General features: G+C 53.7%; 1 protein-coding gene across 3 annotated transcripts in view; it reads left to right on the plus strand.

Moving 5' to 3' along the window:
* PGBD5 (piggyBac transposable element derived 5) overlaps positions 1 to 21,136 on the plus strand; it is a 113,167-nt gene that overhangs the window by 57,998 nt on the left and 34,033 nt on the right. For all 3 annotated transcript variants that reach the window (XM_067711131.1, XM_067711129.1, XM_067711130.1), the window contains exons 3-4: positions 1,423 to 1,557; positions 18,691 to 18,871. In XM_067711131.1, coding sequence (XP_067567232.1) covers positions 1,423 to 1,557; positions 18,691 to 18,871 — 316 coding nt within the window. The remainder of the gene's footprint in view (positions 1 to 1,422; positions 1,558 to 18,690; positions 18,872 to 21,136) is intronic.

Raw genomic sequence — 21,136 nt, forward strand, 5'->3', positions numbered from 1 at the left:
GCTTCCAGCAACAGAGCACTGGAGGGGCTGGTATGCACACCTAAGACCCAACACTGCAGGGCCATTATTTATTAAGTGGAATTCGAGGTAACATTGATGGGAGAGTGGAAAGCCACTGTCCACCTCACACTCGGTCAGTGTTATCCCCTGTTCTGCCCTGGTCAGACCACTTTCTGACATCACCTGGGAGCTCGCTGGGAATGCAGAAACTCAGGCCCTGCCCCAAGCTTTCCGAAACAGAACCCACATTTCATAAGATTCCCAGGTGACTAGTTTGTTCATTCAAGTTGAAAGGCCCTGATGGAGAGTGGGCATTGGCACGCTTTTTCTGTCAGTGGCCAGGTATTAGACTTTGGGGGCCGTGTGGTCTGTGTTGGGACCTTGTAGCCCAAAAGCAGCCACTGACAGCACGTCAGTGAGGGGCACGGCGGGTTCTGGGAAAACTTCATTCACAGCGGGCAGTGGGCCAGCCCCGATCTGGAGTTTTGTGAAGAGTTCTTGGAATCATAGTACTTCCAGCATTCTTCATTTCAGTGAACCACACATGTACGCACCAATCCGTAAGGAAGCTTGAAGTTGGATTGGAAGGGAGGTGTAGCAGCTTCCTAAAATTTCCCCAGAAGTCCCCCCAAAAGCTTTAGCTTGAAGAAACAAAACTTGGGGAACCCCTGGAACCTGTTTTTATGCCATTTCTTTTTACTTTATTTGTCTTGTCATTGAAAAAGTCCTGTCACCGTGCCATGTAGAAGTGGAAATAGGTGAAGTAAGTTTAAAAATTGCCTGGGGAGTCCCACGTCAGAAAGGACGTGATGACCCAGAGGAGAGCCAGAGGCTCGGTCGTGGCAATGAGGGAACTGGGTCATTTCAGGAAGAGTTTTTAAAAAGAGAATGTTTAGCCTGGGAAAAAGAAGGTCATGGGCCAGCATGAGAGCTGTCCGGAAAACCTAAAGAACCTAAAGAATTGTGTGAAGGTGGGTCGGTAGGTTTAGGTTAGATGTAGGTCACCTTTGCGTCAGTGAACGGTTGGAGCGTCCATCAGTGGAAAGGTCTTCCTTGAAAGGAAGTGGGTGTCCCCACCAGGCATGTCCAGCTGGAAGTCAGGACCCCTGCTGGAGGTCCCTCTCCCAAGTGAGAGTTTGGACTGAGGACCTTAGGCCAATAATAACAACTGTCATGATGATTTCCATTTACTAAATACCTGCTAAGTGCCAGTTTCTCATTTAATCCTCCCCCAAACACTGGTATAGACAAATGAGGAGACTCGAGGAGACTCAAGGGGACTCAGGATCAGAGAGGTAAAGTAACTTAGCCAAGGTCACACAGCTGGTCAAAGGCAGAGACTAGATTTGAGCCCAGACCTGAAGACCCACCCTGCGCTCACGCTGCCTTCCATGAGAATCTCTGCTTTTTCTTTCCCGGCAGGTGCTACACGAACCCCTGATTGATGAAGACCCTGTGTTCATTGCCACGTGCACAGAGCGGGAGCTGCGGAAGAGGAAAAAGCGGAAATTCAGCCTCTGGGTCCGGCAGTGCTCTTCCACTGGCTTCATCATCCAGGTGAGCCCTGGGCCGGCCCTGGAGGCCGAGGGAGGATTTGGTAACCGGTGAACTTTCCCACTTACCCTTTTCACTGCGCCTCACTAGATGCTGCAGCTTAGGCTGGGCTGTGCTGCTCTCTTCCTTGCTGGGACACGGGGCTAGCTGGCGCTGTCCGCTGCACGTTCTTCCTGCCCACTCCGGCCCCTGGGGTTAAACAACAGCCGTAAACACCGATCACGGCTCAGGCCCTTACAGTGTCAGCCAGAGGCTTCACCAGAACGCTGGGCACAGAGGTCGCTGCCATGGCTCTCGAGAGCGCGCCGTGTGACGCCCCAGAAACACCCCCCAGACCCCGCCGGGGCTCTGTCCTAAGGACACCTTCTTCAGAGGCCTGCAACGGCATCAGGAGCCCGGCCCTCTGAGCCTGCCTGGCTGCCTGCTCCCTGGCTCTGCCCTGCAGAGGTGGCCGAGCTCTGCTGCGGGAACAGTGTCAGATGCCGCCGAGCTGCCGGAGCGGCAGGGTGCGGGGCGCACGGAAAGAAGAGATGGGGCTGGCGAAGCGGACCCCGGCTGGGCTGGTTCCTCCCGCCCTGCCGCTCAGGCCACTCGGCGGCCCTCACTGCCCTGCCCGGCTGCAGCCCCAGGCCCAAGGCGCAGGGGCTTTGCACACCTCCTCCCCCCTCCCCCGAGCCAGGGAAGGATTCATAGGGAGGTTCAGCTGAGCATCTCCGTGCCGCATGTGCTCGAGCCGCGGCAAGGAAGGTGCATGTGCCCCAAGCAGCAGCCCGCCCTGCCCCGCAGGCTGGGGGGCTTCAGGTCGGGCTGGGCCCAGGCTCTCCAGCTGGGCTCACGCACAGGCTTCAGGCTGTTGCTAGACAGACCCACCCCAGAGCGGGAAACACTCTGGACGTACAGCCTGGGCCCTCCCTCCCCACACAACCCCTGCCATCGCTATAGTATCTTGCAGTGACACTGCCCTGGGGACAGGGGAGCCTGTTTCACTGTATATATATGACATTTAGTCATCCTTTGAATAAATACTTACTGCTGAGTGCTGTGGCCTGCAGCGTCGTGCCAGGCACCGGGGTACAAAGTCATGGCTCTGCCTTCCCAGGGCTCTGCCTGTGCGGGTTCTGAAGGAATGTGCGCATCTGGCACCACTTCCTTTTTTTTTTTTTTTTTTTTTTTGTGGTACGCGGGCCTCTCCCTGCTGTGGCCTCTCCCGTTGGCGGAGCACAGGCTCCGGACGTGCAGGCTCAGCGGCCATGGCTCACGGGCCCATCCGCTCCGCGGCATGTGGGATCTTCCCGGACCATGGCATGAACCCGTGTCCCCTGCATCGGCAGGCGGACTCTCAGCCACTGCGCCACCAGGGAAGCCCACCACTTCCTTTTTACTGTAAACTTGACGAGTAGCGAGGAGTCACGACCATTACCTGCAAGGCCTCTCTCTCTCTCTCTCTCTCTCTCTCTCTCTCTTTCTCTCTCTTCCTCTCTGTGCGGGTTCCTCCTAGTTTCTGTGAAACCTATAAAATCCCCATCTGTCAGATAAAAGGTTCGGATGGTACCTTGAAATTCCCTTTTATTTCTAAAACTCTCTGATCCTAGGAAGCTTTGTGCAGCTTGAGGGTTTGAATTTAGAAGTCAGGATGGAAGCTGGCAGCTCCCGGTCCCAAGCAGTCTGGCCTCCGCCGAGGCCGGGGTGACTGGAAGCCCCGTGCACGCAGGTGCTGAAGGGGTACCTACCCTTGACTGCAGGCTGTCCCGTGGCAGGTGGAGCGAGGACTTCCGTGGCCTCCCCGGTTCGTTGGTCGAGATGAAGGTGTTTGTGGTGGCAGCAAAGCAGGGAGGGACACCTCTGTCTGAGAAGGACCCACGCGGCCTGAGGACGGTTGTCCTTTTAGCATCCTGGCCCTTGTCTTGGTCCCCCAGACCCTAATCCTGGTTAGGCAGTGGCCCAGGCAGATCCAGCCATGGGGCGAGGGGCAGGGGGAGCCTCCCACCCCCGAGCTTTCACACCTGCATCTCCTCTGTTCTCACACCAGCCTTGAGGTACAGGGGGCAGTGGTGTGCACACCCGTTTCCCAGATGAGTTGGCTCAGCGCTGCTGATGTTTAGGGACCCCCTCCTCAGTCCTGGGGGCCAGCTACAAGCCCAGCTCTGCTACTTCCTGTGTGAACTAAGCCAGCTTCCAAATTGTCCTGGATCTTAGTGTCCTTAGCTGTAGAGTGAAGGGATGGGGGGCCTTAATCAGTGAGGCCCCTTCTACTGCAAGGGTCTGTGATTCTTCTCTTTTTTAACATCACCTGTGGGACGGTGTACACAAGCCCATTTTCTTCATTTAAGTTTGTCAAATAAATTCTTCTTCTAAATAACTTTCCACTGGAGGATCCCGGTTGCTGAGACCAAAGAGGCTGTGGCCATGCTGCTGCCCAAGTGGCCCTTCGCCCCCTGCTGCCCTCCCGCCGGTAGCAGGTCTGAGGCTGGCCGATGGGAGGCCGGCAGACGTGGCGCATGAAGGGGTTGGAAAGGGCGTGTGCATGGTTCTCCTCTGGCCTCTCCGCCCTGACCATGGGCAGATGTCCCGGCTGGATCGCCGAGTCCTGAAACCATGAACTCATAAAAGTGATCGCGGGCCACTGAGGCTTTGCTGTTGTGTGTGACACAGTAACAGAATTGCCCCGGGGCCTGCCAGTTAGGGTCTGCAAAGCTGACCAGATGCTTTCCTCCTGTTACCCTGTCATGGACACAGCTGATACCTGGAAGGGACAGTGGATTCCAGGAGACCCATGGCCTGGCTTTGGCTTTATAGTGTCATTTGGCCAAGACTGTAAGGTTTGCTGACTGGACTGCATGCTTCTGAGGTAGGGCTGCATTGGGGATTAGCTCCGCTTGAAAGATTCTAGATCAAGGTTTAAGTGAGGAAAAAAACATTCCAGATTGGGTCGTGGTTTCTCAGGTGGTCCCAGTAAAGGTCATCGTGAGAGCTGACCAGGAGCTCCAACCTCAGAAGCGGTGAGTGCTCTAAGGGCACCCGAGCGAGGAAGGAAAACCCACAGTTCGACAGACACTGCTGCTAACAGGAAGGGTGTCCAGAGGAACCCCAGTATTTTCAGTACTCTTATAGGTTCACTACTCTTGAATTCATCTGAAGGGGAATCTCAGAATCAGATGAAAGTGGTTAAGAGTCCTGGGTGATCTAACCCGTGAGGAGACGGTAGGGCGGTGTGTGGGAGAAGAGGTGAACTGTGTCGCCCTGGAAATGAAGGAGTTAATGTGTTTCACTTCTGGGGGTGCAAGAGGGAGGGAGGGATTTCTTTCAGGAGGAAGAAGCCATCAGAGGAGGTGCAGTCACTGCAGAGAGAGTCACACCCGTGTGGAGATGCTGTCCCGTGTGATGAGGTGGTGCTGCCTCGTCTGTCCTCAGCTCTCTCCTCCAGCCCTCCTTCCAGAATCTTGTATGAGAGGCCTTGATCGTGGTGGGGCCGGTCCCCCACTTGGCGCTTGTAGAGCTTCCCTGCAGGCCTACTCACCACAAAAGCCCTCGGGTCCAAGGTGTCTACCTTGGGGTCTCCCCCTGCACCGAACGCTTAATACCGAATCAGCATGTGACGATGGCAGCCTGCAGTGCTCAGGGCCGAGGAACAATCAAATGAGGCCAGCCACACTGCCCTGGGGAGGAGACTGCTGCCTGTAGGACTGGGGCCACGAGTCTGAGGTAATCTGGCAACTCATTCGAGGACTTTGAGGGATGAAATTTGTGTTGTATCTTGTGGGCCTATCCTGAAGGAGCGTATCTTTTTTTTTTTTTTTTTATTGTGGTGAAATGTACGTAACGTGAAATTTACCTTTAAGTGGCATTAAATACATCACAGTGTTGTGCAGCCGTCATCACGATCCATTTCCAGAACTGTTTCATCAACCCCAGCAGCCAGGAGCATCTCTCTTAGCCGTGGGATGATACACGATCACACAGAAAGCGTGAATTCCCCCCGAGCAAAGGCATCCTCCGGGTACACTATAGATGCTTCTGGAGCTCGGAGGCGGGGTCACCTGGCACCCTGGTCTGGTTGAATGTTCAACTCTGGTCAGGCTGCTCTACCTGCTGGGCCTTTGGGACTCCCAGTTACGGGCAGGTGAGTGGCCGGGACAGGGTATGTGCTCGGCTTTTGGCCCCAGCGCGGGCCGTCTGCGTTCCGTGCAGGAGAGGCGCTTGCGGTCACGTGTAGTGTTCTTGGGCAGTCTGTTGTCAGGTGGCTCTGGTGCCGGGGGGAGGGGAAGGGGGCGGTTGCAGGGTGCCCGTGAATGCCTGCTCTGCTTCACCTCTTTTCTGACCCGGCCTTTCTGGCTTTACCCTCTGACGTTAGCAGGGCTCAGAGGGTGTGATGGGTAATTTCGTGCCAATTTGGCTGGGCCACAGCACCCAGATATTTGGTCAAACACTATTCTGGATGTCCCAGGGGAGGTATTTTTAGGTGACAACATTTAGATCAGTGGACTTTGAGTAAAGCAGAGTGCCCTCCCTCGTGTGGGTGGGCCTCATCCAATCAGTTGAAGGCCTAAATAGAAAAAGCCTGACCTCACTGAAAGGAGAGGCAGTTCTGCCAGCAGACAGCCTTGGATACGAACTGCAGCTCTGCCCTGGGTCTCCAGCCTGCCAGGCTGTCGTGCAGATTTTGGACTTAACGAACCTCCGTAATCACACAATCAGTTTCTTGAAATAAATACCTCTATCTCTTGCTAGATGGATAGATGGATAGAACTCTCTCTGTATCTCTGTCTCCATCCCGTTGGTTCCACTGCAGAGGGATTTCTGCTACCACCTAACTCACACAGCCTGTTTGTGTCTGAGGCTCCCTGGCTTCCTAGAGGGCAGGGACCACGGCTTCTTCAGCCTTCCCTCTCTAGAGCCTAAGGGGCTTGCCAGCTTTTTTTTTTTCTTCTGAAGTCAGAGACATCCCTATAATCAGGAGTTTACAAAATAGATGGGAAAACAAGACGTCTACAAAGGAAAACCTAAGTGCAGGTTGTTTTCTAACCACACTTTATGGGATTAGCGTTGTGCTCAGCACTGAAGACCCAGAAGTGAATGGAGCCCTAATGGCCTCCCTCATAGGAGAGATGGAAGTATGAAAAATATTCATGAGTAATAGATACAATGGAATACTACTCAGCCATAAAAAAGAGTGAAATAATGCCATCTGCAGCAACAGGGATGGGCCTAGAGATTATCATACTAAGTGAAGTAAGTCAGACAGAGAAAGACAAATACCATATGATATCACTTATATGTGGAGTCTAAAGTGTGACACAACTGACGTCATCTATGAAACAGAAACAGACTCACAGACGTGGGGAACAGACTTGTGGTTGCCAAGGGGGAGGGAGGGTGGGAGAGGGAAGGATCGGGAGTTTGGGGTCAGCAGGTACAAACTATTACATATAGAATGGGTAAACAAGAAGGTCCTACTGTACAGCACAGGGAACCATATTCAGTATCCTGTGATAAACCATCGTGGAAAAGAATATGAAAAAGAATGTCTATATGTGTATAACTGAGTCGCTGTGCTGTACAGCAGAAATGAACACAGCACTGTAAGTCAACTACACTTCAATAAAAAAGCAAGTTAAAAAATATCCCTGAGTACAGTGTGACCTGCGTGTGAGGGGTGTGTGGAATGTTGTGAGGCTGTAGGGTGGCGCCTGTGGGGCTAAGAAAGGCTCCCGGGTGCCCCAGAGGGGAAGGTGGACCGTGCAGGCAGGGATTGAGGTTGACAGGTGAGAGCCAGTGTCACTCGCCACAGGCCAGCCCTGAGCATGGCCACTGAGAGGATGCAACCTTGACAGGCGTCTTGCTGTCCTTACTTTACACCTGGGAAAACCGAAGAGATTGAGTCATTTACCCCAGATCTCCAGGCGATGATAGATGGAGGCAGGGATGTGAGCCACAGGGCTGGCCGGCCCCCTACTCCACGGTCTCCGCTCCCAGGACCCCTTCAGGGAGGGAGAGGAGACACCCGGTGACCCGGCTCGGGGCCAGTGCGTGCCCATGCAGTATCTTCTTTCAAACACGGGCGGGCGTCTTTGACACCCATCGGAGTGTTTCTGTGACTCACCTTTGAAGTGTCCATTTCCGGAGAATCAGGTGATCCGCGGCGTTTCTGTCCACAGTGGAGAATCCTCGAGGCTGACGGAGGCGCCCACGGCCTGGAGTACTTGTCGCGGGTCCCCTGGAGGATCTTTAGGCTTTGTGACCCCAGGTTTTGACGGCAGTGGAACGAGCAGGTGGGGGAATCACTGGTGACGTGAGGCTCTGACCATCCCGAGACACGCTTGCTCCTCGGGTACAAAGCTCTGTGCTCTGAGACCGCGGCTGATGCCTTCTTTTTGCAAAACCACTGCCGTTTCCAGATCAGAGGCATGTGGTACACTGGAGAGAATGTTCTTGGTGAGTTACAGGCCTGCCGAGAGCTGCCCCGACCCCAGCAGGTCCTCCGGCCCGTGCCGCCTGTGAGCTGAGGTCCCCGCCTGTGCCCTCGTCCATGGCTCCCAGTGAGCTGAGGGGTGCAAGGAGGGGTTTGTACAGAAGAGGGCATGTCCAGTTTCAGGGGAAGCCGTGTCACCGGGCGTCCGTGGGTTCTTAGTCGGCGACACTGAGGTCCCTCACCTTGGAAGCCTGTGACCCTTCCATGGGCACAGGAGGAAACTCTCTCTGTAGAGACTGTTCTGTCTCTACCACGTCAGAAAGATTGAGAATAAAGTGGGGAAAACGAGCACAGTTTAGTTAATGCTGTGTTGACCTACGGTGGTTAAGAGCAGCCCTGAGACTCTTTGGGGAAGAAAGAAAAGAGTCTACTAATGGAAAAAAAAAAGCTGGTATGGTCAAAAGCGCCGAATTCTCCCATTTGAATGTGTTGAAATAGGCTGCCTGCCTCTGCAGTGTGAGACCCAGGGTCCCAAGCCGGAGGTGGCAGCTGGGAGAGCACCGGGCAGAGCGGGGCACAGAGCAGAGGCCTGGGAGGCCCGTGAGGGACCTTTAGTTAAGGGCCGGTGCTCTGCCTGCAGAGGACAACTGGACAGTCTCTAGAGGGTTGAGTGCTGGGTGCCAAGCGGGGGCAGAGCCGTTCTAAATGGCAAGCGTGGTCCTACCGTTCAGTGAGTGCACCTACACCAGAGACTGGGCTTCAGAAGCCGGAAGCCAAATGGAGCCCCCAGGCCAGGGGACCCTGCCGCCTGACCCCGTGCACGTCACCGGCGGTGTCCAGGAGACCCTGGGAGCATCTGTGAGGGGCCGCACACTTGGTGTGGCTGGACCAGCTGCTCTGGAGCCTTTTCCTCCCTTCAGTCTAATCAGTAGATTATGAGCTGCTTCTGCAGTTCAGAAAATGACAGTTTGCATCCGTGGAGCGCTTGCCGCGGGCCAGGCTCCACAACTAAGCACTCTACGTGCAGTGCTCATTTTCTGTTCACAGCCGTCTTGGGAGGTAGGGGTGCTCCTGCCTCTGTTTCACGGTAAGGAAGCCAAAGCCCAGAGAGACTCGCTACCTCGTCCGAAGTCTCAGCCTAAAGGGACAGACCTGGGATTAAACCCAGCCTTCCCCACCCCGGAGCCCACCCTCTGGACCACTAGGGTATGGTCTGTCCCAGGGAGATAACTTTTCTCCCTTTAGACAAAAACCAAGTCTCTGTTTCTTACCCGACTTGATTGTTGTGTGATTGATGTTCTAGCCTCAAATTGTCACTGGTCTCCCTTATTTGAGACATGCTTTTTATATTGAAAGAACTTGAGGATTTTGCACTGAAGGTTTTTTTTTTTCTTATTTGACTTTTAATTTTTTTGTGTACTAGTGAATTGCTCCTGACCTAAAACTAACCGGATTAGCTTGAAAAATGAGGCTCAGAATGGAATTAATTAACAAGAGTGAATTTTGCTTGTGGAATCAAAAACTGGGCAGCACATATACCCATCTGTTTAATTGTGCAGTGGCCGGGATGCTGGCTTCAATCCTGTCCAGGTTGAATGTGGCTATGTCCCAGGATGGAACTGGCCGGGGCACAGGACATCTGTCACAGACCTGAGTGTCCTTGAGCAAGTGGCTGAGCGCTAATCCCTTCCTCATGCTGTGGAATGGTTTAGTTTGCCCAGCCCTTCTTACCATATAGGGAAGGAGAGACAGCAAAGAATGTAAGTGCCGTGTAGGTGCGTCAGGCACTAACTGGACCAGATGAAACCCTGGCCCTCTCCCCAAGGAACTACACTCATGTGAGGGGTGCAGAGCCACCTTCTCCTCCAATCCGTTGTTGTTTTTTATTGAAGTGTAGTTGGTTGATTTACAATGTTGTGTTAGCACAGCAAAGTGATTCCATTATATATCTATTCTTTTTCATATTCTTTTCTGTTATGGTTTATTACAATATATTGAATATAGTTCCCTGTGCTATACAGTTGGTCCCTGTTGTTTATCTATTTTATATATAGTAGTGTGTATAATTTATCCCTAATTTATCCCTCCCCCTCTTTCCCCTTTGGTAACCATAAGTTTGTTTTCTATGTCTGTGAGTCTCTTTCTATTTTGTAAATAAGTTCATTTGTATCATTTTTTTAGATTCCATATATAAGCAACATCATATGATATTTGTCTTTCTCTGTCTGACTTACTTCACTTAGTATGATAATCTCTAGGTCCATCCATGTTGCTGCAAATGGCATTATTTCATTCTTCTTTATGGCTGAGTAGTATTTCTTTTTTTTTCTTTTTTAAGAAAGCATTCTTTTTTTAAAAATTTATTCATTTATTTTTGGCTGCATTGGGTGTTCGTTGCTGCGCGCGGGCTTTCTCCAGTTGTGGCGAGCGGGGGCTGCTCTTCGTTGCGGTGCGTGGGCTTCTCATTGCTGTGGCTTCTCTTGTTGCAGAGCGTGGGCTCTAGGCATGCAGGCTTCAGTAGTTGTGGCTCGCGGTCTCAGTAGTTGTGGCTCGTGGGCTCTAGAGCACAGGCTCAGTAGTTGTGGTGCACAGGCTTAGTTGTTCCGCGGCATGTGGGATCTTCCCGGACCAGGGCTCGAACCCGTGTCCCCTTCATTGGCAGGCGGATTCTTAACCACTGCACCACCAGGGAAGTCCCTGAGTAGTACTCCATTGTATATAGGTACAACCTCTTCTTTATCCATTCATCTGTCGATGGACATTTAGGTTGTTTCCATGTCTTGGCTGTTGGAAATAGAGCTGCTCTGAACATTGGGGTGCATGTATCTTTTCGAATTAGAGTTTCCTCCGCAATCCGTCATTTTGAAAGACGGACTCACCGATTATTTGAGCTTTGGGATAAAACAAAGCAAGGTTCTTGTAAGGGCCTGTAGTACCGAAGGTGCTGGAGAAGACGGGGTAGAGAACGGCCTCAGTGCACAAGCCCTTCCTGGCCGTGGTCGTGGCGAGAGGTGACCTGAGAAAACACTGGTAGTAAAAACCATCCACAGGGTGATGGCATGGAGACTTTGCTGGAAAACCAGGCTGGTGAGCCAAGGATGGCGTAAGGCAGCACGTCCAGTGGAACTTCCCGTGAGGATGGAATGTCCTGTACCCGTGGGCTCCACCACGGCAGCCACTAGCCACATGTGCCTGCTGCGTACCTGACCAGTGTGACTGAGGAACTGAGTTTTTCATTGTACTTAATTTCAGCTAATTTAAATTAAAACAGCCCCATGTATCTCGAGGCTACAGCACAGATATGGAGCTTTGCCATAAAAAAAAAATCACTTCTGTGCACACGACTTGCACGTAAAGACAGTGGCCTTGCGAGGTACAGAGAGTAGTACTATCCTTACAAATGAGGAAGTCAAGGCTCAGAGCAATTAACTAACTGGCCCCAAATCACATAAGCCGCTAAATGGCAGAGGCTTTGCCCATCGGATCCAGGACTTCTGCCCTCATCGTCTCCTGGTGGCAGACTCCGTTCCTCGCGAGAGGAGTGAGCATCCTTTAAACCTGATGGCTCTCACGTGTGGCCGTCCCCCCGCATGGGTGACAGCCCCGCCCATCTCCACGTGCTTGTTCCGCGTGCTTTCCATGAGTGCGGCCCCTGCACTTCTGTGCTGTTGCCCCACTGCTGGGATTACAGCCTACACCTGCTCTGTGCACCGTAGTCCCCGAGGAATGACTTCCCCGTCCCCAGGTATGCCCTCCACCAGCCATGGAAAAGCTCGATTCTCGTCTGTTCTGCGAGAGAAGTAGGGCCAGTGGTCAAGACCAGCAAAGCCCAGGGACAGCTTAGTGGAGGCATCAGCTGGTGCATCTTCATGACCCTTGAGTCCATCCGTGACGGCAGCTGTCACCAGTGTTCTTTTGGGGGAGGCGGTGATGAACTAGATCCCACCTCTCGAGGTCTTGGGGCATTTCAGAAGTAGGGCTAAGATAGACAGTCACGTGGTGCAGGCATCTCCCAAGGCATTACCGCTGTACTCCATGTTTCCTAAGATTCTTTCTGTTACGATGTCAATAAAAAATACACAACATTAGTAATAACATCCTGGGGCAAAATGTAATACCGTATGATATCATATATCAATAAATGTTCTTCCTTCTCTTTCTAAATCTGTATATGAAAAAGTCAATAAATCCTAGGAGGAAGAAGAACTTTTTTACAGGAAAAGTGAAAAGCTTGGCAACTGAAAGATGCATTTTTCTGCCCTAACGACACTTGTCAAACGAGCTTGTAGCTCAGAGGGGAACGGTCTCAACCGCACATTCCGTTTTACGCAGTGATGGGAGCCCCCCCGTGCCCCTCCTTGCTGGAGGAGGGGCTGTTGTACAGTGACGGTGCTCTCTGCGTGCGTGGACGGAGAGAGAGAACGCTTGAAAAGCCAACGAGGCAGCAATTACACACTTAGGTGTGTGGCGTTTCCTTGGCCGCCAGCGCGGTGTATGGGTGTGTGGGGGTGCTCGGTGGGGCTGCCTCTGTCGGGGTGTGATGGGATTGTCTAAGGCGGGCTTTCACATCTGCACACGATCGGCCGCCTGTCTTCAGCAGCTGGAGCAATGGCGTGTAGTTGGGGTAAGATTCCATGGGAGCTTATGACTGTTTTCATAGAGTCATAGGTTCATTCATCCAACTCAGGGGTACAGGTTCACATCTTAGACCAGCTAAAGTTATTCAGTCAAAGCAAACCCAGACCAGTGGGAGCTGGACCAGGCTGACCCAGCGGCGCTGGTCAGGCAGGTTGAGTCCTTGTGTGGCCTTTTGACTGCCCAGTTTAACACTTCATTGGAAACCGTGCCCCTCAGCTGGGACTTTTGAGGTTACTATTTTTGTAGATCATATATATATATTTTTAAAGACTTTTTGACGTGGACCATTTTTAAAGTCTTTATTGAATTTGTTACAATACTGCTTCTGTTTTATGTTTTGTTATTTTTGGCCCCGAGGCATGTGGGATCTTAGCTCCCCGACCAGGGATCGAACTCGTGCCCCCTGCATTGGAAGGCGAAGAAGGCTTAACCACCAGACCGCCAGGGAAGTTCCTATTTAGACCCTATTTTATATTCACTTTATTATTATTATTATTATTATTTGCGTTACGTGGGCCTCACTGTTGTGGCCTCTCCCGTTGCGGAGCACAGGCTCCGGACGCGCAGGCTCAGCGGCCATGGCTCATGGGCCCAGCCGCTCCGCAGCATGTGGGATCTTCCCAGACCGGGGCACGAACCCGTGTCCCCTGCATCGGCAGGCGGACTCTCAAACACTGCGCCACCAGGGAAGCCCTATATTCACTTTAAACATAAACTCACCTTACCTTCTAGTACGAGTGCCATAATTCAAGACCCTCCTTGGACTCCTATCGGTGCCACTTTTTGGCCTCAGGCTTCTTCCAGATTTCCTAATAGGAACAGGGAGACGTCTGACCCCATACCTCTCCCCTTCTCCTGATGCAGCAGCTGAGTGTCTACTCCTTGGGAAGGGACTGGCTGGAATCTGGGGAAACACCAGTGTTCAGACTTGCCTGTGTGGGCATACGAAGCTAAGTCATCTGAGATGGTCCTGTAACACCACCACACGTCATGGCTTTTGGAGAAATGTGTTATCCCAGCGAAGAGGCTGTCATCACCTCCAGGTGTGGGCTTAATGCAGTGCATATTAACAAGCGCTAACTGAGGTGGGGCTGTCTCGGGAGTAGATAAGAGTTCCACGTGGGCCTATGCTTGGGTAACCCTGATGGGGGGCTCTTCTATAATTATATTTAGCTTGTCTTTTTTTTATTAAATTGACTTGAGTGTTTAGCATGCAAAACAAAAATCTCAAATTATCTATACTTGCAACATATAAAAATAGCCATTTAAGGGTATAGTCAACGTATCTACATGCACACACGCACACGCGCACACGCACGCGCACGCGCACACGCACACGCGCACACAAAGATTGTACCAAGGCAGCGTTCCCAGCAGTGATGAACACTCCCAAACCCTCACCCGTGTGGGGTGTTTGGGTAGGGAGGTCTCACTGCTGGTCTCCGTACGTTGTACATGGAATCAGTCTATTTTCAGGGAATAAAGTTGACATCATCCACTTTACTTTTACATCAACAACTTTATGACATCATCAGCACCCTGCTGGGTTTATTACTGAGATGGGGGAGCATTGCCTTCATCAGCCGTGGTGTTTGGGTCCGTCAGGTGCATAGGCACGCGGCTGTTGAAACGCTGTGCCCCCGTGGGTGGCAGGCAGAATCGAAGACGCCCACAGATTCCTCACCCCCGTGTAATGGCCCCAGCTCTTCACTCAAACGCTGATCTAGGTGTTGCTGTGGAGGGAATTTGATTTTGCGGGTATAATTATGGTCCTAAACCCGCTGACTTTAAAAAGGAGATGATCCCAGGTGGACCTGACCTAACGAGGTGAGCCTTTAAAGGGAACAGGGCTCTCCTTGGCAAAGGGACGTGCAGCACAGGAGGGACTCAACCCAAGGGAGAGTCTCCACTGCCGGCTCTGAGGATGGACGGGCCCCTGGGGGGAGAGGGCAGGGGCCTCTAGGAACTGAGAGCCCCCCCGGCTCGGCCAGCAGGGGACGGGGCTCACACAGCCAGCGATGCTGATTGATTGCAGCCCCGAAGTACCCTGAGCAGAACCTTGACGGTGCCCTGCAGAGCCGGAGTGCCAGCAGGTGTTGTATAAGCCACTTGGCTTGTGGTGACTCGTGACCCAGCAGAAAAGAGGCGGCAAGTGCACAGTGTGTCTACATTTGAGTGTGGATATCTGTCCGGAAATACTGAATGAGTTGCGTGAGGAGAGGACAGTTGTGTGTGTGAAGGTAGAAATCGTCCTTTAGACCGGATTTTAAATAACGTGTAGTTAGAAACAGCATTTCTGTTTCAGTTCTGCGTCGAGCCCCGTGGCCTTGGAGGAGTCACCAGCGTCCTCGGGTGTCCCCCCCCCCCCCCCCGGTCACTGCTTTCCAGCCGGGCTGTTGGGCCTTCCTGAGCCCTCCCTCCTCTTCCGGGTGCCCTCCCCCCCATCCCCTCGACGCCTCCCTGTGAGCCCCTCCTCCGCGGCCCGCCCCCCAATGCTGGCGACCCAGGGGCCCGGCTCAGCCCCTGGCACCCACAGGCGCCGATTCTTCCCCTGTATCTGCCCGCCCGACCGTCTCCTCTTTCCACCTTCCTCTGTGCGTGGCTGCTGCCCGGACGGCCCTCAGCGCCACCACGCCAGGGCCCGCGCATCCCACCCGCACCACCTGCCGCCCGGGCCACCGCTTCACGGCCTTCGTGTGTTCCTCCCTTGCCCACCCGCCCGGGGCCGACGGCTCCACAGCACGACGGGATCAGTGCCGAGGCCCACAGCACTTCAGGGGCCTGCGACGGTGTTTCTGTTTCTCTTAAAATCAGAAGGGACAAAATAACGAACTTGTAAGTTGCAGGAAGTGCTTCGACGTGTAATACTTCTCTGTATGCCAATGCACTTGTAAAATATAATTTCAAATACTTTTTCATGGAGGAAGAGGCCCGTGGAAGCAAAAGGGCCCACGAAAGTCACAACGCAGTCCTGACGCCACACTGTTTTGCGGAGTGACGACGTTTGCCCTGAAGGGGGCATGCGCCACCTTGCCCGTGGCCTGGCAAGTAGGGGAGGTACTTTGAGACACGACCTCGGGGGATGTCTCGCAGCTCTGGGTCCTGGGGAGGGCTGCACATCACTGCTAAGTGGGAGCTGGTGCCTCGGCCCTCTTGTGCCCTGATGGGTGAGTCTGAGACAGGACGGTCCTCCCTTGCCTTCAGTTCCTGGCTCACATATCTTGGTGCATGTCTTATGATGAGCAGAAGCGGCCAGTCCCTCGGGGCCGTGTGAGGGATCCACTGTCCCCTGACCAGGCGCCCCGGTTCCCTTCCCAGCATTGTCCCAACAGGGACTGTGGCAGGTCCTCAGCGCCCCTGCGTGCCACCCCTTCCCCACCCGCCGACCCCGAGGACATCCACGCTTCCAAAGAGGGCGGGGGCGGGACAGGGGAGGACACCAGTCTGTGCAGCTGAGTCGGGTCTGGAAATCCAGGGGGGGTGATGTTTTGAAAGCATCTCCTATCCGGGAGCCTGGATAACCCACCTTCCAAAACACTGGCTTTATTGCTGGAAACGAGTTTATAAGGCCCTGGCTCACGCAGTGCCTCAGCTGGGAAAGCGGTTGGTGAGAAAGACGTGATTCTCTCCAGGGTATTATTAGATCCAGGAGGGAAGCGGTGTTCTCTGAATTCAGACTCCGACACCCTTTGCTGTTAGGACTGACGCAGGGCAAGGATATGCTTCAGGTGTCGCCCGCCCTGCGATGGCCACGTTTAGCCTTGCTGGCTCCAGGGCAAGGTTATGCTTCTGGTGTCGCTCGCCCTGCGATGGCCACGTTTAGCCTTGCTGGCTCCAGGGTCTTATGTGCCGCTTTGTTGGGGCACCTGAACTTGGCATCCGTGTGGTTCTGAACCGTCCTCTGACACTGGCATACACCCCCTGTACTTGAAGCTCAGACCTCCCGAGCGGCCACCAGCTTGTCCTGGAGCCTCTCTGAGGCCACCCATTCAGTGTTTGGACAGCTCTGAGTGTTAGTAAGGGCTCTGATGCTTGCAGATCTGTTTTCTGTTTGTATACATTCATCTTGGTTTTGCCTTAGAAAGCTCTTCATCATTCCATGACACAGCTCTCTAGCCAAAGCAAAGTTCTTGGAGTCCTCTGTGCTCCTCTGTGGTTCTTTGTCATGGCAGCCCTAGCAAACTAATATGCCAACCACCACCCTTCTCTTTACGCCTGACCAGGGAAGGATGAGATGCTCACCACCCTGGTTTTTAATGCGGGTCATGATCACTTAGGCCAGTCATGGTATCTGAGGCCTGCAGTTGGCCATCTCCAAGGGTTTAGTGTTTGTTTTCCAAAAATATTCTTGCTAAGTCACGTTTCTTGCATCCTGTACTAGATGCAGTTAAGTTTTTGAACTTGGCTGTAGGATTTTGCATTTCATCCTACGACATATTGCCTGCCTCGGGCCGAGTATGCCACGGTCTGCCCGTCTCTCAGGGGACTTTGGAAGCCACATGGGGTGTCATCAGGGTTGGCCTGAGAGTTTCCAGCAGCACATCTTCTGTTTCCTGGTGAGAATCCTGGGTGTGTGTAGCCCGATGATTGCTTTTCAAGGGACACACGGGACAAAACTAGCTGTCCCCAGGTAGGTTTGGGGATACAGTGCCCAGCGTGGCAGTGCCAGCAGTTCAGGCAGGATACCTGGGAGGGGCCGTGAGTCGGAGCTGGCCTCGGTGCAGAACCCATGGTGGGAGCCGCAGGACTGGGCTTTGCTGAAGGAGAGCAGGCGGGTTCTGAGGAAATGTCCTGGCTCGGTCGCAACCTCACGTGACACGTGGCCAAGACGATTGGCTTCTCTGTGTCGGTGTTTTACTCTCTATCAGAGAGGTTCCTCCTGGGAGTGAGGCGGTGAAGGCGTAAAGACCCCAAAATGAAGTGCTGGGGTCCTGCTGCGTGATCCCGCTGTTGCCTGCTGGGCTGCGGGCAAGTCGATCCTCCCTGGGGACGTCTCAGATGAGTATTCGGGACAGAATTAGCCTTGGAGGATGAGCTGCTTTTAGAGAAGGACCTACACCGCCTGCTGTTCGTCTGCCTCAGGAACCTGAGACACTGTATTTTGCAAATGATTGTCCGCAGTCGTTTGCCTGAGGGCGGTACCGTGGACTTGGCGGTACCGTGGACTTGCCGGTCCTCCCTGTGCCCGCCCTCGGCTGTGCTCAGTCTGCACGGACGGGCCTGCACTCAGCAATTCTGTGCCTCGGAGGACAGTCAGGGTCCCTGATCAGTGTGACGGGCACACTGTCTGTGAACCGCTGCCAGCAAAGGCACCCAGAACATTCCATGAGAAGAGCTGTTCTCCCTGAAGGAGGTCAGTGGTTAATACCCATATGATAATTCTGCGTGGCTCAGTCAGCCGTAGGGAGGACCACACGCTTCTTGGCTCCGTTCCCACTTCCTGCACCCACCTCTTAGATGATGTTCCTCGAGGATGTTCACGGACAGAATTTAAAATTATTGTGTACTAGTTGCAGCATATCCTTGCTGGTCCTGGGACGTCAGGTGAGTTTTAAATCCCTGATCCTGTCCCCTCCTCTGCAGTATGAAGTCAATATTACCCCTTCTGCCCACACGGTGATTACTGTAAAGAGTAAGGGGGTAATTGTGGATGTGCTCTGTGAATTAAAAAGCTGTATTCAAACAGAATGTGCACGGATATGTTTATCTCTTACAGGTGAAGTAGCCTTTACTTCTGTTTACCGTGAACTGACTCCTGTGCTTCAGAATGGGGGGATGTGTTTGCTTTTGATCCCAGCTGCCAGATTCATTACTTGTAACAGTTTGACCTTTCCCTTCTTTACCTTGACATTTCTAAATTGCAGAGTCTGGGGCTGAGGCACCAGCTGATGGGCAGCCTTGGGAGTGACTGGTGGCCTCTGTGGGCCACGGAGATGCTGGGATCAGTGGGGACTGTGGAACCGGAAGCCCGGGGAGGAGTGGCTTTCCCACGCACCCGGCCTGAAGACGGAAGCCTGTGCTTCCAGAATGGTTGGACCCCTGCCCGACCTTTCTGTGAGCTCACTGACCCTTGTGCGTTTCTGATGCAGATTTACGTCCACCTGAAGGAAGGCGGGGGCCCTGATGGGCTGGACGCGCTGAAGAACAAGCCACAGCTGCACAGCATGGTGGCCAGGAGCCTGTGCCGGACCGCGGCCGGGAAGAACTACATCATCTTCACGGGGCCCAGCATCACCAGCCTGACCCTGTTTGAGGAGTTTGAAAAGCAAGGTTTGGCAAGTGGGGAGCGAGTCTGAGCGCAGTCCCCCGCCCCCAAGAAGTGGTGGGCAAGGCTGGGGATGCAGGCGTGTGGCGGGCAGCACAGAGCACAGGATGCCGGGCGGGGGGGCCCGCCCCCGGGGGGACAGGTCATGCCAACCTGCCGGCTGCCTGCACCCTGCTGGGCACTGGAGGTCTGGAGGGAGACCAGACTCGTGGTCTGGGGGACAGGTCAGTTCAGGTCTTCCGGGCACATCTCTTTGTGTCCTTTGTGGTAAGGCCATGGCCATCCGAGGAGTCCTCCTAGTGTTTTAGTCCATTCGGGCTGCTATAACAAAGTACCACAGAGTGGGTGGTTTATAGACCACCCTATAAATCCTTTTATCGTTCCTATAAATAGGAATTCACTGCTCACAGTTCTGGAGGCTGGATGTCCAAGATCGGGGTGCCAGTGTGGTCGGGTGAGGGCCCTCTTCCAGGTTGCAGACTTCTCCCTGTGTCTTCACATGGTGGAAGGGACTAGGGAGCTCTGTAGGGCCTCTTTTATGAGGGCACTAATCCCATTCATGAGGGCTCCACCCTCATGACCTAAGCACCTCCCAAAGACCCACCTCCAAATACCATCACTTCAGGCATTAGGTTTTCGGCATAGGAATTTGGGGTGCGGCGGACACAAACGTTAAATCCGCAGCACCAAGGCACAGCTCCTACTAAGACTCTTAGGAAGTCTGAACTCCCCACCCCAGTCTGTAACGTGGCCCCTTCCAGCTGGGCAGAGAATTGTGTGCATTAATACAGGCAGCAGTACAACGGGCCTCAGAAAGGTGTTAGTTCCCCTCAGTGCTAAGATGCCTGGTTCGTTTGTTGCAAAGACTGGGCAAGCCTTCCAGGGCTCTGGCAGAAATGGGGCTATAGAGACAGACCTGGGCCGAGTCAGGAAGCCCCATGGCAGGTTGTATCTGCCTTCACTTCATCCTACATCTGGGATTTATATCCAGTCCACTCGGGAGAAACACAGAAAGCCCCCACTCAGCTACTCCAGACGCTGGAATTGCAGACCTGTTGCTTAGCAACAGATCTGATGTCTGCCCTTAAAACCAAACCTCCTCTGGACTTCCCTGCTGGTCCAGTGGTAAGGAATCCGCCTTCCAATGCAGGGGATGTGGGTTCAGTCCCTGGTCGGGGAACTAAGATCCCACCTGCCGCAGGGCAGCTAAACCCGTGCACAACTACTGAGCCCACATACCTCAACTAGAGAGCCTGCATGCTGCAACTAGAGAGAAGCCTGTGTGCCACAACTAAGACCTGACGCAGCCAAAAAAAAGAAAAAAAGCAAAACCCTCTCAAGTAATGGGGAGCCCACAGCTTCCGACCCACGGCCTCAGCCTGGACCCTGTGCTCTTGCCGGCCTGGGCTGCGTCTTACTCATCTGTAAGGCTGGTCCCAACGGGGCTCAGGGCTTAATTGTTGAGCGAATTCCGTGTGGAGAGGTCAGACTATGTGAAGAGGGGCCGTGGAGTCAAGTTGGAGAAAACTGGCGCTGACGCACTTTAACCCAGCACAATGGGTGCCCGTGTCAGAGCGTGGGGTGACCCGCTGGCCCGCTCGTGCGGGTCCCAGGATGAGTGTCACGTGCATGGCCGCCGGGGTTCCCAGAACTGCCCCCCACGGCATCCGTGTGCCCTGCAGGCCCGCTCCCTGCCCCACACCGTGGGTGTCCCTGTCTCCTGGGCCAAGAGCCGCATGACGTAGTCAGGACCCGCTTGCAGCATGTGGGCTGGTGGGGTGCTGAGTGAGGACGCCAGAGGCTTCCCTGAGAGCTGGGCCACTGGCCTGGGCCCTCCCCGCACGGGGAATTAGCGGAGGATGGAGGAGAATCTTCCAGTGGGAAGAAAATAATTAGACATGGAATTTGAAGTTTTCCGAGAGCAGACAGATTTCTTCGCCTGTTTGTTAGAAGCATCTGAGGCTGTGAGCCCTCCCACATGACCTCCTGGGCTTCCCCTGTGATGATTGACACGCGGGGAGGTTGTCTCCACGTTGCTCACGGATGGCTGCCCCCCATCCGCAGGGACTCTGACTGCCTTGTCTGGCCTGGTGCCCCCAGGGGCGTCTAACGGGCAGGGCGGCCGGGGTTGAAGACAGGCGTCCCAGCTGAGAGTCTGGCTGTCCCTCCTGGGCGCACGGAGACTGCTCTGTAAAACAACAGCCAGGAAGGATATTCACGCAAGATCGGCTGTTTTCATAAGTAAACCCGTGGGCTGCTGGATTCTCTTC

Source organism: Pseudorca crassidens, chromosome 16 (genome assembly GCF_039906515.1).
Source record: "Pseudorca crassidens isolate mPseCra1 chromosome 16, mPseCra1.hap1, whole genome shotgun sequence".
NCBI lineage: Eukaryota > Metazoa > Chordata > Mammalia > Artiodactyla > Delphinidae > Pseudorca > Pseudorca crassidens.